Source organism: Lithobates pipiens, unplaced genomic scaffold (assembly GCF_037356315.1).
Source record: "Lithobates pipiens isolate NorthernLeopardFrog02 unplaced genomic scaffold, aLitPip1_a1.2 Scaffold_18, whole genome shotgun sequence".
Lineage (NCBI taxonomy): Eukaryota > Metazoa > Chordata > Amphibia > Anura > Ranidae > Lithobates > Lithobates pipiens.
This window is the reverse complement of record NW_027507758.1, coordinates 21,095,352-21,112,486: the sequence shown is the minus strand read 5'-3', so window position 1 is coordinate 21,112,486 and position 17,135 is coordinate 21,095,352. Positions and strand designations below refer to the sequence as shown.

Here is a 17,135-nt window from a genome sequence, read left to right as displayed (position 1 = left end):
ACATTTTTGACACATTTTTAGGACCATTGTCATTTATACAGTAATCAGTGCTATATAAATGCAGTGATTCCTGTGTAAATGACACTGGCAGTGAAGGGGTTAACCAGTGGATGGCAGTGTAGGGGTTAAGTGTTCCTAGGGGTGTGTTACTAACTGTGGGGGGGTTGGGCTTTCATTTAGTGAACACTGATCTCTGCTCCAATCACATGGAGCAGAGATCAGCGTCACTAGTTGCTAGGCAGAATGGAGAAATGCTGTTTACAACGGCATTTCTTCATTTGGCCGCTCCGTGAGACGATCGCGGGGATGCCCGCCGCGATCGAGTCTGCGGGTCCCGCGACCGGACTCACGGAGGTCCCGACCAGTGCGGGAGCGCACCGGCGGCGGCGCGCTGCCGATGGCAGGGCGGCAAATTTAAAGGGACGTACATGTACACCCATTTGCCTGCCCGTGCCATTCTGTTGACGTACATCGTCGTGCGCTGGTCGGCAAGTGGATATGTAATAATAATAATAATAATGACGACATGTATGTATCATCAGTTCAGAATTAGGGCAGCACAGTGGTGTAGTGGTTAGCACTCTCGCCTAGCAGTAAGAAGGGTCGCTGGTTTCCCAACCACAACACTACCTGCCTGGAGTTTGCATGTTCTCCCTGTGCCTGTGTGGGTTTCCTCCGGGTACTCCGGTTTCCTCCCACAATCCAAAGACATGCAGGTAGGTTAATTGGCTTCTGTCCAAAATTGGCCCTAGTATATGAATGGGGACCTTGGATTGTGGGCTCCTTGAGGGTAGGGCCTCAGGTTGAACTGGATGGACTGGTGTCTTTATTCAACCTTACTAACTATGTAATTGAATGTTGTAGTGCGGATCACTCCAGTAATAAAGTATCACCATGTATGTTTGTTATTGTCCACATCTAATACACAAGAAGAGAATATGAACATGAATAGGATTTGTGAATCCAGGGGAGGGAAGGTATGAGCACACAATGGTTGGAATTTTGTTTACCTGCTGGGTCCAGTTTGTGGCGTTGGGCGTAGCGGGATCTGTACTTTGCAGTCCCCGGTGTTCGGCTCCTTCTGGGAAGATAAATACAGTTATTGGAGTCACAGAAGATGATGTCAAGTTTTATATTAAGACTCAGGAAGTTCTGAGAACTCTCTGAGGACCATTTGTGTCCTGTTGGCTCTCTCCCAGCACCGAACACTGACCTGAGACACAATGGTCTGGCTTCCCAGGATGCTTTGCTGCTGCTTTCCCACGCTGCTCTGCTCCCGTATGTCGGGGGTCATTGAGTTACCCAGTTCTCTGGTGAATGCGGTGCCTCTCGAGGACTTTCCTGTCCTAAGGGACCAAAAGTGACTTTGTGTTAGCTATTAATGTCTAATTATAGAGATTGTGGGAATTTCAGACGGAGGAGTATCTCGGCCAAACACTTACTTTGTGTCATCTGCTGAACATTTGACATGAAACACTTAAAAGAACAACTCTACAACAATTACCGATTTAGGCAGAAGAGGCAATGCTTTTTGGCTTCTTTTCTTGCAAATGCAATACCTGATACCTTCACTTATAGTTTTCTTCCCCCATCCTTGACTCCAGGCTTCCTCAGTCTGTTTACCTAGGTGCCGGTAGGCAGGTGCGTTTAGCCACTTTGCCACTAGTTGGCTCTGTACCTAAATAGTGTCTACTACAGCAGGAAATGACACTAGGTGTTAGGCCCCTTTTTGGTAGAACCTTCCCTCAATGATGTCAGGGGAGTTAGCACCCACGTATAAGCTAAGTGGGGAGGGGACACAGCCAGCCTCAGGGCATGGGAGCTAAACACATACCTCCCAACTTTTTGAGATGGTAATGAGGGACACCTGTCGGCAAAAGTATGCAGGGATAGGACACACACCCTACCACACCCCATTAAAGGAAAATTGTACAAAAAAAACAAGATTGGGTAAACCCACACGTGCTTTTTTACCACTACTATTCCTGTATATTGGCTTTTGGAATTTACAAATGCAGCAATTTAGAAATTGGATGAAAGGTTTAGCACCGGGACACTTTTATATACATAGACCAAAATGAGGGACACATGAAGAGGAATGAGGGAAAGAGGGACATTGCTCCAAATCAGGAACAATGCCTCGAAATCAAGGACAGTTGAGAGATTTGTAAACATTCAACATGTGCCAGCATGTAACCAGTACATATAGGCCCTGGACAGGGCAGGTGGCCGGGTGGAGTGGACCTGCATGCAGGAGGAGCTGGCTGTAGACATTCTGCCCCTAAGGCAAAGCTCCATCCAAAACGGGGAGCTCCGCTTGTTTGCACCCTCCACTGCCACATTTGGCACTTTTTTGGGGGGGAGCAGGTACCTGGTTTTGACATGCACCCACTCCTACCTGCGGCTCAGATCGCCACGGCGACCTGAGCCAAAGTTTGCCACCCCCTCCTTCCCCCGCAGTCTTCTGGGACACATCACAGGTCCTAGAAGACTATAGGACCATTCGCAAGGCACAGCATGACTCACACATGCGCTGTAGGAAACAGGCTCTAAAGCCACAAGGCTTAATGAGGAGCTCCTCTTTAAGGAGGTGGGGGCTAGGATGGATTGCAAAAGGCCTTTTAGGCCATGTTGGAGATCACTGCATGAGGCTGCTTGCCTGGAGCGTTCCCAGGATAGATCTACCCAGCTAGGAGATGTCTACAGAGAATACAGTCCTTTGAGTACTGATGACCCTGGGCAGAGTGTCAAGAGGCTGTAGGGAGATGGCTGCTAAGCGCTGCATGTGCTTTCACCTGTGACTACTGCAGACCGCCCACTATATGTGATTAACCGTGTATGTCAAGTGACCCCGAAATGTATGTCCTAGTAATGTGACTGTAATGCTGTTTACTGAACACCACCAGTAAACTGCAGTAAGTCTATTTGTGGTGTGGACATTCCTTCTTTGGAATATAAAGGTCTATGGCTGTGAATGTCGTGTCGAGGCCTTTGGCAAGGAGCAGGGCACAAGATGGTGGAGGGTGTGGCCTCAGCAGGAAGGACAGTGTACTGGCGGGGCTGCAGCGTGGGTAGGGACTTGTGCTTTGGCACCAACACCAGCCAACCACGAAGACCCTCTTAAATGCCTCCAGTATGAGGACTGCATTTTTATATTTTATGAGTCAGAGTCAGTGGAAAGAATGCCACCACTTATAGTGGTGGTTAGAATGCCATAGTTACAAACAGCCGAAAATATAATTAGTGCTATGCTGTTGGCTATGCTGAGTGGTGTTGGACCCAGAACAATGCAGGCACCATCAGATGGGAGGTTATTAAGTCAGAGCCCAAGGAACCCCTGGCAATCTCTGGAGGAACCCACGGATGGCACGAAACTCTGGTTGACTTCCCTACACAATTCTGGCTGCTTTTACAAATTATATTATGAAGTCTGGGTTTCATGTTCGGACCTATTCAGCTATATAAGCCAGCAATCTGATTGGACAATCTACTTTACATCTATTAACAACTACCTTGTACAAGGACGTCTCCTATTGGATACAAATGAACCAAAAAAAAATAGATATTCCTTGCATTTCACAGTTTCAGGCCCTCCTTTCCCTTTATCAACATACTATATAAACATTTTAAATTAAACCTTTCTGTTTTTATTATATACCTGTAGCACTGACCCCCGAAGGAGCTGCTGGTTTTATTTGGGCTTACCGTTACCTCACCTGCTTGCTTCTCCGTCTTGGGGATCCCGTGGTAAATGGCCCAAAGAATGTTGAAACTGACACTGAATCCTCTTTTGGGTTATTTATTTAGAAAAACACAGTCTCTTAACGGAGGGTAGAGGGTTAGGGGTGACGGACGGTTAGGGGTGAGTTCAGGCACTTAAATTGCAGGGTGAAGATATTAAGAGAATCCAGAGAATAAAGCGGTTCCCACACTGGATTCAACAACCCCCGGATAGACCTCTCTCACTAGGCCTAGCAGCCAGTGGGGTGCTCGGTAAAGTCTCTGCCAAAGACTTGTGAGATACACTTGAATGTTACTGAAGGATGTGGATAAATTTAAAGAACTGACATACGGTACCAGTTTCCTCAGCCGATCCGGCGATACCGTATGATTGTTGATCAAAGCTGCATCCTTCAACTAAGCCTCCAGGCTCCTCCAGAGAAGCCAGCCTTGCGCACGGTCTTATCCTGAAAGAGTCCTCCCCTGGGGTTCTTCAGTTGCTGGGCCTCTCCCTTCAGATGAGACAGTACCAGACCATCCTTGGATTGATAGGATCCGAAATTCAATCGGGCCCATCCCTTCAGTTGCGTCGCCTCGGGCCAGCCAGCCCCGAGACGCAGCATGCATAGTTCCGCACCCCAGGCCTGGAGGGCCATGGGGCTGGGTCAGGAGGACCACCAGAACCAAAGAGTCAGAAAATACCTTCCCGCCAACATGGCGTCGGTACCTTAAATACCACCCCCCAGAATGCACAGCAGGAGAAAACTCCAACTGGGCTGGTTCCGAGAGATAAGTGGCATTCAATGCATCCAGCTAGACTGCGTTTCTACCCTTGCCAGTGGTGATAGCGACACCTACGGTCAAGGAGAACCCAGTGCAACCCAGCTGAACTGGTACTGAAACCAGAAATTTAGAGAAATAATCCCAAAGCCCAACTGTGGCTTCAGGCAGCTGAATTTTACAAAAACAATAGCGCCTGCTCATCAGGAGCCAGCGCAACATACCTTATTTTAGACGCAGTGATGTCATCATTGGGTTTCTGTGCTTTTCTATGCAATGCAGGCAGATCATGGCTGGTGGGAGGGGCCAGCAGGGGGCTGTACATAGAAAGGATCTAAATGTTTCATTCTTTCAATCACTAAAACTAATGTAATTAAGGTGCATGATCATACAAAATGCCCCGGGCCTGTATTGCTGGTGACTTTCAAACAATTCTCATCCTCACCCAAATGGAAGGAGATTATTTTTTGATTATGATGAATGCTAAAATTTAGATAAGCAGTGATAAGTAATAATAAATCACATGTGGGATCTACAGCACAACTCTATGATAGATGTTATGGATGATCCCACCCCGGGATTCTGTGATTAAACCTAATTAAGGTTCAACTTTAAAAAAGAAAGGATGGCAGAAGAGGGAGAAGACTCCATACCGGACCGTCTGCTGGAGCCGGGACCAAATCTCCTTCACCTGCCGCTGTCTGTGCAAAGCTCTGGAGGCCAAAACAGGGTGCAGACTGGAGACCTGAGACACCGAGACATCCAACATCTGCAGGACAAATGGTGAGAGAGAGATGGGTGAGAAGAGATCATAAGAGACACAAATGGGAAGAGGGAAAGGGCAGAAGAGACCGAGGACAGTAAATACAAAGGGCAGCAGGGACAGAGGACAGGAGAGACCGAGGACGACAGAGGAGAGGAGAGACAGAGAAGAGGAGAGATAGAGAAGAAGAGTAAAGGGGCGAGACAGAGGAGAGCAGAGACAGAGAAGAGCAGAGACAGAGGAGAGCAGAGACAGAGAAGAAGAGTAAATGGGCGAGACAGAGGAGAGCAGAGACAGAGAAGAAGAGTAAAGGGGCGAGACAGAGCAGAGACAGAGAAGAAGAGAAAAGGGGTTAGACAGAGAAGAGGAGAGACAGAGGATGGCAGAGACAGAGAGGAGGAGAGACAGAGGAGAGCAGAGACAAAGAAGAAGAGTAAAGGGGCGAGACAGAGGAGAGGAGAGACAGAGAAGAAGAATATAGGGGGCGAGACAGAGGAGAGGAGAGACAGAGAAGAAGAGTAAAGGGTCGAGACAGAGAAGAGGAGAGACAGAGGACGACAGAGACATAGGAGAGGAGTGACATAGAAGAGGAAAGACAGAGGAGAGGAGAGACAGAGAAGAAGAGTAAAGGGGAGAGGCAGAGGAGAGGAGAGACAGAGGACAGCAGAGACAGAGGAGAGGAGAGACAGAGGTGAGCAAAGACAGAGAAGAAGAGTAAAGGGGTTAGACAGAGAAGAAGAGAGACAGATGATGGCAGAGACAAAGAAGAGTAAAGGGGCGAGACAGAGAAGAGGAGAGACAGAGGACGGCAGAGACAAAGAAGAGTAAAGGGGCGAGACAGAGAAGAGGAGAGACAGAGGACGACAGAGACAAAGAAGAGTAAAGGGGTGAGACAGAGAAGAGGAGAGACAGAGGACGGCAGAGACAAAGAAGAGTAAAGGGGCGAGACAGAGAAGAGGAGAGACAGAGGACGGCAGAGACAGAGAGGAGGAGAGACAGAGGAGAGCAGAGACAAAGAAGAAGAGTAAAGGGGCGAGACAGAGGAGAGGAGAGACAGAGAAGAAGAATATAGGGGGCGAGACAGAGGAGAGGAGAGACAGAGAAGAAGAGTAAAGGGTCGAGACAGAGAAGAGGAGAGACAGAGGACGACAGAGACATAGGAGAGGAGTGACATAGAAGAGGAAAGACAGAGGAGAGGAGAGACAGAGAAGAAGAGTAAAGGGGAGAGGCAGAGGAGAGGAGAGACAGAGGACAGCAGAGACAGAGGAGAGGAGAGACAGAGGTGAGCAAAGACAGAGAAGAAGAGTAAAGGGGTTAGACAGAGAAGAAGAGAGACAGATGATGGCAGAGACTAAGAAGAGTAAAGGGGCGAGACAGAGAAGAGGAGAGACAGAGGACGGCAGAGACAAAGAAGAGTAAAGGGGCGAGACAGAGAAGAGGAGAGACAGAGGACGACAGAGACAAAGAAGAGTAAAGGGGTGAGACAGAGAAGAGGAGAGACAGAGGATGGCAGAGACAGAGAGGAGGAGAGACAGAGGAGAGCAGAGACAGAGAAGAAGAATAAAGGGACGAGACAGAGAAGAGGAGAGACAGAGAAGACGAGTAAAGGGTTGAGACAGAGAAGAGGAGAGACAGAGGACGGCAGAGACATAGGAGAGGAGTGACATAGAAGAGGAGAGACAGAGGAGAGGAGAGACAGATAAGAAGAGTAAAGGGGAGAGGCAGAGGAGAGGAGAGACAGAGGACAGCAGAGGCAGAGTAGAGGAGAGACAGAGGAAAAGAGTTAGAAAGGAGAGGTAGCAGAGGCAGAGTAGAGGAGTTACAGAGGAGAAGAGAAGAGAGACAGAGGAAAAGAGTAGAGGGGAGAGGAGAGACAGAGATAAGGAGAGACAGAGGACAGCAGAGACAGAGAAGAGGAGAGACAGAGAAGAAGTGTAAAGGGGAGAATCGGAGAAGAGGAGAGGAAAGACAGAGAACAGCAGAGTAGAGAAGAGACAGAGGAAAAGTGTAGAGGGGAGAGGAGAGACAGAGAAGAGAAGAGACAGAGGACAGCAGAGGCAGAGGAGTAAAGGGAAGAGGAAAGACAGAGAAGAGGAGACACAGAGGACAGCAGAGACAGAGGAAGATGGTAAAGAGAGACAGAGGACAGCAAAGACATTGGGGAGGGAGGGGAGAGGAGAAACAGATGACCAGAGAGGGGGGAGAGACAGAGGACAGGAGAGACACAGAAGAGAAAGAGGAGAGGTGAGACAGAGAAGAGGAGGGGAAAAAAGAGGAGAGACAGAGGACAGCAGAGAGAAAGGAGAGGCAGAGGAGAGGAGGGGAAATGAGAGGGAGAGGAAAAAAGAGGGGAGACATAGAGGACACGAAACACATTGGAGAGCAAAGACAGAGAAGAAACAGAAGACAGTAGAGAGAGAGGAGAGGAAAGAAAGAGTAGGAGAGGGAGGGGATATCAAAGGACAGGAGGGGAGGAGAAAAGAGAGACAGAGGAGAGGAGAGGGGCAAGGGTAGAGTAGAGGAGAGAAGAGGAAAGGTACAGAGTACAGCAGAGAAAGAGGGGAGGGGAGGAGAGACAAAGGACAGGAGATCCAGAGGAGAGTACAGACAGAGGACAAAAGGCACAGAGGTGAGAAGAGAGGACAGAAGACACAGAGATGAGAAGAGAGGACAGAAGACACAGAGGTGAGAAGAGAGGACAGAAGACACAGAGGTGAGAAGAGAGGAAAGAAGACACAGAGGTGAGAAGAGAGGACAGAAGACACCGAGGTGAGAAGAGAGGACAGAAGACACAGAGATGAGAAGAGAGGACAGAGATGATAAGAGAGGACAGAAGACACAGAGATTAGAAGAGAGGACAGAGATGAGAAGAGAGGACAGAAGACACAGAGGTGAGAAGAGAGGACAGAAGACACAGAGGTGAGAAGAGAGGACAGAAGACACAGAGATGAGAAGAGAGGACAGAGATGAGAAGAGAGGACAGAAGACACAGAGATGAGAAGAGAGGACAGAAGACACAGAGATGAGAAGAGAGGACAGAAGACACAGAGATGAGAAGAGAGGACAGAAGGCACAGAGATGAGAAGAGAGGACAGAAGACACAGAGGTGAGAAGAGAGGACAGAAGACACAGAGATGAGAAGAGAGGATAGAAGACACAGAGATGAAAAGAGAGGACAGAAGACACAGAGATGAGAAGAGAGGATAGAAGACACAGAGGTGTGAAGAGAGGACAGAAGACACAGAGATGAGAAGAGAGGACAGAAGGCACAGAGATGAGAAGAGAGGACAGAAGACACAGAGGTGAGAAGAGAGGACAGAAGACACAGAGGTGAGAAGAGAGGACAGAAGACACAGAGATGAGAAGAGAGGACAGAGATGAGAAGAGAGGACAGAAGACACAGACGTGAGAAGAGAGGACAGAGATGAGAAGAGAGGACAGAAGGCACAGAGATGAGAAGAGAGGATAGAAGACAGAGAGATGAAAAGAGAGGACAGAAGACACAGAGGTGTGAAGAGAGGACAGAAGACACAGAGATGAGAAGAGAGGACAGAAGACACAGAGATGAAAAGAGAGGACAGAAGACACAGAGATGAGAAGAGAGGATAGAAGACACAGAGGTGTGAAGAGAGGACAGAAGACACAGAGATGAGAAGAGAGGACAGAAGACACAGAGGTGTGAAGAGAGGACAGAAGACACAGAGATGAGAAGAGAGGACAGAAGGCACAGAGATGAGAAGAGAGGACAGAAGACACAGAGGTGAGAAGAGAGGACAGAAGACACAGAGATGAGAAGAGAGGACAGAAGACACAGAGATGAGAAGAGAGGATAGAAGACACAGAGATGAAAAGAGAGGACAGAAGACACAGAGATGAGAAGAGAGGATAGAAGACACAGAGGTGTGAAGAGAGGACAGAAGACACAGAGATGAGAAGAGAGGACAGAAGGCACAGAGATGAGAAGAGAGGACAGAAGACACAGAGGTGAGAAGAGAGGACAGAAGACACAGAGGTGAGAAGAGAGGACAGAAGATAGAGGTGAGAAGAGAGGACAGAAGACACAGAGGTGAGAAGAGAGGACAGAAGATAGAGGTGAGAAGAGAGGACAGAAGACACAGAGATGAGAAGAGAGGACAGAAGACACAGAGGTGAGAAGAGAGGACAGAAGATAGAGGTGAGAAGAGAGGACAGAAGACACAGAGATGAGAAGAGAGGATAGAAGACACAGAGATGAAAAGAGAGGACAGAGATGAGAAGAGAGGGCAGAAGACACAGAGGTGAGAAGAGAGGACAGAAGACACAGAGGTGAGAAGAGAGGACAGAAGATAGAGGTGAGAAGAGAGGACAGAAGACACAGAGATGAGAAGAGAGGATAGAAGACACAGAGATGAAAAGAGAGGACAGAGATGAGAAGAGAGGACAGAAGACACAGAGGTGAGAAGAGAGGACAGAAGACACAGAGGTGAGAAGAGAGGACAGAAGACACAGAGGTGAGAAGAGAGGACAGAAGACACAGAGGTGAGAAGAGAGGACAGAAGATAGAGGTGAGAAGAGAGGACAGAAGACACAGAGATGAGAAGAGAGGACAGAAGACACAGAGGTGAGAAGAGAGGACAGAAGACACAGAGATGAGAAGAGAGGACAGAAGACACAGAGATGAGAAGAGAGGACAGAAGACACAGAGATGAGAAGAGAGGACAGAAGACACAGAGATGAGAAGAGAGGACAGAAGACACAGAGATGAGAAGAGAGGACAGAAGACACAGAGATGAGAAGAGAGGACAGAAGACACAGAGATGAGAAGAGAGGACAGAAGACACAGAGATGAGAAGAGAGGACAGAAGACACAGAGGTGAGAAGAGAGGACAGAAGACACAGAGGTGAGAAGAGAGGACAGAAGACACAGAGGTGAGAAGAGAGGACAGAAGACACAGAGATGAGAAGAGAGGACAGAAGACACAGAGGTGAGAAGAGAGGACAGAAGACACAGAGGTGAGAAGAGAGGACAGAAGACACAGAGGTGAGAAGAGAGGACAGAAGACACAGAGGTGAGAAGAGAGGACAGAAGATAGAGGTGAGAAGAGAGGACAGAAGACACAGAGATGAGAAGAGAGGACAGAAGACACAGAGGTGAGAAGAGAGGACAGAAGACACAGAGATGAGAAGAGAGGACAGAAGACACAGAGATGAGAAGAGAGGACAGAAGACACAGAGATGAGAAGAGAGGACAGAAGACACAGAGATGAGAAGAGAGGACAGAAGACACAGAGATGAGAAGAGAGGACAGAAGACACAGAGATGAGAAGAGACGGCAGAAGGCACAGAGATGAGAAGAGAGGACAGAGATGAGAAGAGAGGACAGAAGACACAGAGGTGAGAAGAGAGAACAGAAGACACAGAGGTGAGAAGAGAGGACAGAAGACACAGAGGTGAGAAGAGAGGACAGAAGACACAGAGGTGAGAAGAGAGGACAGAAGACACAGAGATGAGAAGAGAGGACAGAAGACACAGAGGTGAGAAGAGAGGACAGAAGACACAGAGGTGAGAAGAGAGGACAGAAGACACAGAGGTGAGAAGAGAGGACAGAAGACACAGAGGTGAGAAGAGAGGACAGAAGACACAGAGGTGAGAAGAGAGGACAGAAGACACAGAGATGAGAAGAGAGGACAGAAGACACAGAGGTGAGAAGAGAGGACAGAAGACACAGAGGTGAGAAGAGAGGACAGAAGACACAGAGGTGAGAAGAGAGGACAGAAGACACAGAGGTGAGAAGAGAGGACAGAAGATAGAGGTGAGAAGAGAGGACAGAAGACACAGAGATGAGAAGAGAGGACAGAAGACACAGAGGTGAGAAGAGAGGACAGAAGACACAGAGATGAGAAGAGAGGACAGAAGACACAGAGATGAGAAGAGAGGACAGAAGACACAGAGATGAGAAGAGAGGACAGAAGACACAGAGATGAGAAGAGAGGACAGAAGACACAGAGATGAGAAGAGAGGACAGAAGACACAGAGATGAGAAGAGAGGACAGAAGACACAGAGATGAGAAGAGAGGACAGAAGACACAGAGGTGAGAAGAGAGGACAGAAGACACAGAGGTGAGAAGAGAGGACAGAAGACACAGAGGTGAGAAGAGAGGACAGAAGATAGAGATGAGAAGAGAGGACAGAAGACACAGAGATGAGAAGAGAGGACAGAAGACACAGAGGTGAGAAGAGAGGACAGAAGACACAGAGGTGAGAAGAGAGGACAGAAGACACAGAGATGAGAAGAGAGGACAGAAGACACAGAGATGAGAAGAGAGGACAGAAGACACAGAGATGAAAAGAGAGGACAGAAGACACAGAGATGAGAAGAGAGGATAGAAGACACAGAGGTGTGAAGAGAGGACAGAAGACACAGAGATGAGAAGAGAGGACAGAAGGCACAGAGATGAGAAGAGAGGACAGAAGACACAGAGGTGAGAAGAGAGGACAGAAGACACAGAGGTGAGAAGAGAGGACAGAAGATAGAGGTGAGAAGAGAGGACAGAAGGCACAGAGATGAGAAGAGAGGACAGAAGACACAGAGGTGAGAAGAGAGGACAGAAGACACAGAGGTGAGAAGAGAGGACAGAAGATAGAGGTGAGAAGAGAGGACAGAAGACACAGAGGTGAGAAGAGAGGACAGAAGATAGAGGTGAGAAGAGAGGACAGAAGACACAGAGATGAGAAGAGAGGACAGAAGACACAGAGGTGAGAAGAGAGGACAGAAGATAGAGGTGAGAAGAGAGGACAGAAGACACAGAGATGAGAAGAGAGGATAGAAGACACAGAGATGAAAAGAGAGGACAGAGATGAGAAGAGAGGGCAGAAGACACAGAGGTGAGAAGAGAGGACAGAAGACACAGAGGTGAGAAGAGAGGACAGAAGATAGAGGTGAGAAGAGAGGACAGAAGACACAGAGATGAGGAGAGAGGATAGAAGACACAGAGATGAAAAGAGAGGACAGAGATGAGAAGAGAGGACAGAAGACACAGAGGTGAGAAGAGAGGACAGAAGACACAGAGGTGAGAAGAGAGGACAGAAGACACAGAGGTGAGAAGAGAGGACAGAAGACACAGAGGTGAGAAGAGAGGACAGAAGATAGAGGTGAGAAGAGAGGACAGAAGACACAGAGATGAGAAGAGAGGACAGAAGACACAGAGGTGAGAAGAGAGGACAGAAGACACAGAGATGAGAAGAGAGGACAGAAGACACAGAGATGAGAAGAGAGGACAGAAGACACAGAGATGAGAAGAGAGGACAGAAGACACAGAGATGAGAAGAGAGGACAGAAGACACAGAGATGAGAAGAGAGGACAGAAGACACAGAGATGAGAAGAGAGGACAGAAGACACAGAGATGAGAAGAGAGGACAGAAGACACAGAGATGAGAAGAGAGGACAGAAGACACAGAGGTGAGAAGAGAGGACAGAAGACACAGAGGTGAGAAGAGAGGACAGAAGACACAGAGGTGAGAAGAGAGGACAGAAGACACAGAGATGAGAAGAGAGGACAGAAGACACAGAGGTGAGAAGAGAGGACAGAAGACACAGAGGTGAGAAGAGAGGACAGAAGACACAGAGGTGAGAAGAGAGGACAGAAGACACAGAGGTGAGAAGAGAGGACAGAAGATAGAGGTGAGAAGAGAGGACAGAAGACACAGAGATGAGAAGAGAGGACAGAAGACACAGAGGTGAGAAGAGAGGACAGAAGGCACAGAGATGAGAAGAGAGGACAGAGATGAGAAGAGAGGACAGATGACACAGAGGTGAGAAGAGAGAACAGAAGACACAGAGGTGAGAAGAGAGGACAGAAGACACAGAGGTGAGAAGAGAGAACAGAAGACACAGAGGTGAGAAGAGAGGACAGAAGACACAGAGGTGAGAAGAGAGGACAGAAGACACAGAGGTGAGAAGAGAGGACAGAAGACACAGAGATGAGAAGAGAGGACAGAAGACACAGAGATGAGAAGAGAGGACAGAAGACACAGAGGTGAGAAGAGAGGACAGAAGACACAGAGATGAGAAGAGAGGACAGAAGACACAGAGGTGAGAAGAGAGGACAGAAGACACAGAGGTGAGAAGAGAGGACAGAAGACACAGAGGTGAGAAGAGAGGACAGAAGACACAGAGGTGAGAAGAGAGGACAGAAGACACAGAGGTGAGAAGAGAGGACAGAAGACACAGAGGTGAGAAGAGAGGACAGAAGATAGAGATGAGAAGAGAGGACAGAAGACACAGAGATGAGAAGAGAGGACAGAAGACACAGAGGTGAGAAGAGAGGACAGAAGACACAGAGATGAGAAGAGAGGACAGAAGACACAGAGGTGAGAAGAGAGGACAGAAGACACAGAGGTGAGAAGAGAGGACAGAAGACACAGAGATGAGAAGAGAGGACAGAAGACACAGAGGTGAGAAGAGAGGACAGAAGACACAGAGGTGAGAAGAGAGGACAGAAGACACAGAGGTGAGAAGAGAGGACAGAAGACACAGAGATGAGAAGAGAGGACAGAAGACACAGAGATGAGAAGAGAGGACAGAGATGAGAAGAGAGGACAGAAGACACAGAGATGAGAAGAGAGGACAGAAGACACAGAGATGAGAAGAGAGGACAGAGATGAGAAGAGAGGACAGAAGACACAGAGGTGAGAAGAGAGGACAGAAGACACAGAGGTGAGAAGAGAGGACAGAAGATAGAGGTGAGAAGAGAGGACAGAAGACACAGAGATGAGAAGAGAGGACAGAAGACACAGAGGTGAGAAGAGAGGACAGAAGATAGAGATGAGAAGAGAGGACAGAAGACACAGAGATGAGAAGAGAGGACAGAGATGAGAAGAGAGGACAGAAGACACAGAGGTGAGAAGAGAGGACAGAAGACACAGAGGTGAGAAGAGAGGACAGAAGATAGAGGTGAGAAGAGAGGACAGAAGACACAGAGATGAGAAGAGAGGACAGAAGACACAGAGGTGAGAAGAGAGGACAGAAGATAGAGATGAGAAGAGAGGACAGAAGACACAGAGATGAGAAGAGAGGACAGAGATGAGAAGAGAGGACAGAAGACACAGAGATGAGAAGAGAGGACAGAAGACACAGAGATGAGAAGAGAGGACAGAAGACACAGAGGTGAGAAGAGAGGACAGAAGACACAGAGGTGAGAAGAGAGGACAGAAGACACAGAGGTGAGAAGAGAGGACAGAAGACACAGAGATGAGAAGAGAGGACAGAAGACACAGAGATGAGAAGAGAGGACAGAAGACACAGAGATGAGAAGAGAGGACAGAGATGAGAAGAGAGGACAGAAGACACAGAGGTGAGAAGACAGAGAGAGAAGACAAAAGAAAAAGGAGAGAAGAGGCAGGTGTCTGGATATATGATGAATCTTTTCATACCATGATCTGACCAGCAATATCCCTGAGATCCTGGTCTCTGTGTCCACCAGCTGCGTCCTTCTGGGGGAGAAGCAGAGTTCGATCTGTAGTAAGCAACTTGTATAAATATCTGCATCTTTCTACAGTGATGTTGAGCATAGAAAAAATATAGCTGGCTTTAGATGATGATTTCGGGTACACCATAGATGTTGATTTCTGATTTCAGGTATAGTACAGACCAGGCTTTCTCAGCTCTTTTAACATGGGAGAACCCTTAAAATAACTTACAGAGGTCAAAGAACCTCTGTTAATAATTATTATATGTAGAGTTCACAGAACATTAGTGTGATGGTCACCAGGAAGGATGTTCCTTACCTCTGTGGTCATTGGGAAGAAACCCCTCTTACAAATAGCTAAAAGAACATTGTTGCCAGTGGTCATCTGGAGGGGGGGGGGGGGGGGGGAGAGAAGTAGAGCATCGCTGATGGAAGTCCTTGGAGAAAGGTTGGTATAGAACAGGGATATACAATTAGTGGACCTCCAGCTGTTGCAGAACTACAAGTCCCATGAGGCACAGCAAGACTCTGACAGCCACAAGCATGACACCCAGAGGCAGAGGCATGATGGGACTTGTAGTTTTGCAACAGCTGGAGGTCCGCTAATTGTATATCCCTGGTATAGAGGATACTTTCTGATTTTGGTATAGTACCTCCCTCAATGCCCCGTCTGTACCCTCACCTACCTATCCTGGCAACAATGAGTGATATGGTGTATAAACAGCTGACCATTGTCTCCCCAGACCCAGCCTCACCTTCTCCTGCATGGCCCTCAGGACAGTGTCCGCTTGCTGCCAGAGTGAAGCACCTTCCAGGGCCAGCTGTAGACTCCGCTGATATTCATCCAGAGAGCCCTGGAGCCTCAGCCACCTGCCGGGAGACAAATAAAGATCGCTAATTTTATTAAAAAGTGTCTGCACTGTCCATCCATAGGGCAAGCAATCAGTTAAGAAAAAAATGGGATTCTTGTAGAATAGCAAGTTATTGTGATTTTTTTTTTTAAACTTAGAATGGAGGAAGCAAAATCTGAAGGCATCCACTCAGGAACTTGCAAAGGCCAAACATAGCGGATTTCCAACTTTAACCAATGCTGGAGGTGGGCTAGACATCACTGACTGCAGAGCACCTATAGGTCTGAATGGTTCCTTTTCTGGACTGTACTGAGCTTACATTTTATTGGTGGGTTTTTGTACAAGACCTACCTTCCAGTGTCTGCCATGCATGATCTATGAATAAGTTATGAGAAGTCAACATTGAATCGAAGAAATCTATTGCACAAAACAGGCATTTGTATGAGAGATCCCCCTATTTGTCAGCCTTGGTGGGCTCCTCCGCCTGCCCTGACCCTGTCACCTCCTTATAGCCCCACTGCTCACATTCTGTTAAGGTGCTTCCTCCGGTTGGATGTGCCGCGGCTCTCTGCCCGGCCAAGTTTCTCCAGCTTCTGGGCCAGACTGTTGATGTTCTCCTGCAAGTTGCTGTAATACAGTTGCTCCTGAAAGATAAAGAGACAGAATATGAAAAACCTGCTGCTTGGGATTATCCTACACAGTGTACACGAGGGGATAATAAATCTATAACACTTGTAGGGGTTGGTCCCATTCATCTGAACTTGTTCTATAATGTTGAAAATGTTCTTAATGCTCAATCGAGTGTCTTCCTTAGTTCGAAATGGTTATATTATATGGATCCTATCATTGTGGAGAACAGCTCTGGATGATACTAAGTAAAGGTCTATGGAGGTGGTCCAGGGTCCTCAGTTGTAGGAAAGGCCAGGCCTTTGCCAGAGGGCCAAATATCGACTACAAAGCACTGAAAACTGTTGACGAGTGAGTCAGAATAAAAATTCTCTTTTCTGGGCTATACTTTGGCGCAAACACATTTTTAATGTTATATGGTGAGTGTTATCAGGGGACCTAAATTCATAAAAAAGAAAATTGTAACTCACCATAAAATCCATTTCTCTGAGTTTACTGATGGACACAGCCTCTCTTCTTAATCCATAATAAATGACCAAACAGGGGTTTCCCCAAGTAGTGCCACGACGAGGGGTGGGCAAACCAACTAATGGAGAAAGAACCCAGGGCAACATGCCAACACTCCAACGCACCGCACCAAGGGGTTCCAACGAATTGATTCCATCTTGAACTTGTGGACCCGCATGAAGGCTGAGATCCAGGACTGGGCAAACATCGTCCATACTCCTGAAGACACTAGGTAGAATGACTGGAGGCTTGTAGTAGAAAAGGGGTTTTATGCCCAGAGAGGACTGGCCATAGGAGGTGCCAAGTCTTCTTTCTGCCTAGTGTCCTACTTCTGTAGCTTGGGCTTTAAAACCCTGTAGGCCCCTTTCACACGGGGCGGATCCACTCGGCGGACCCTGCTAGCTCAGCGGGAGATCGCTCCGTTGATCCCCGCTGAGCGG

The 17,135-nt window shown here is 47.9% G+C and overlaps 1 protein-coding gene across 7 annotated transcripts in view; it reads right to left on the bottom strand.

Annotated features, from left to right (window-relative positions):
• LOC143986994 (uncharacterized) overlaps nt 1-17,135 on the bottom strand; it is a 165,728-nt gene that overhangs the window by 75,539 nt on the left and 73,054 nt on the right. For 5 of the 7 annotated variants that reach the window (XM_077485425.1, XM_077485424.1, XM_077485429.1 and 2 more), the window contains 6 exons: nt 16,087-16,205; nt 15,466-15,580; nt 14,676-14,735; nt 5,154-5,269; nt 1,214-1,346; nt 1,011-1,081 (listed from right to left, as the gene is read on the bottom strand). In XM_077485425.1, the coding sequence (XP_077341551.1) occupies nt 1,011-1,081; nt 1,214-1,346; nt 5,154-5,269; nt 14,676-14,735; nt 15,466-15,580; nt 16,087-16,205 (614 nt within the window). The remainder of the gene's footprint in view (nt 1-1,010; nt 1,082-1,213; nt 1,347-5,153; nt 5,270-14,675; nt 14,736-15,465; nt 15,581-16,086; nt 16,206-17,135) is intronic. The other 2 variants (XM_077485427.1, XM_077485428.1) reach the window with 2 other exon arrangements.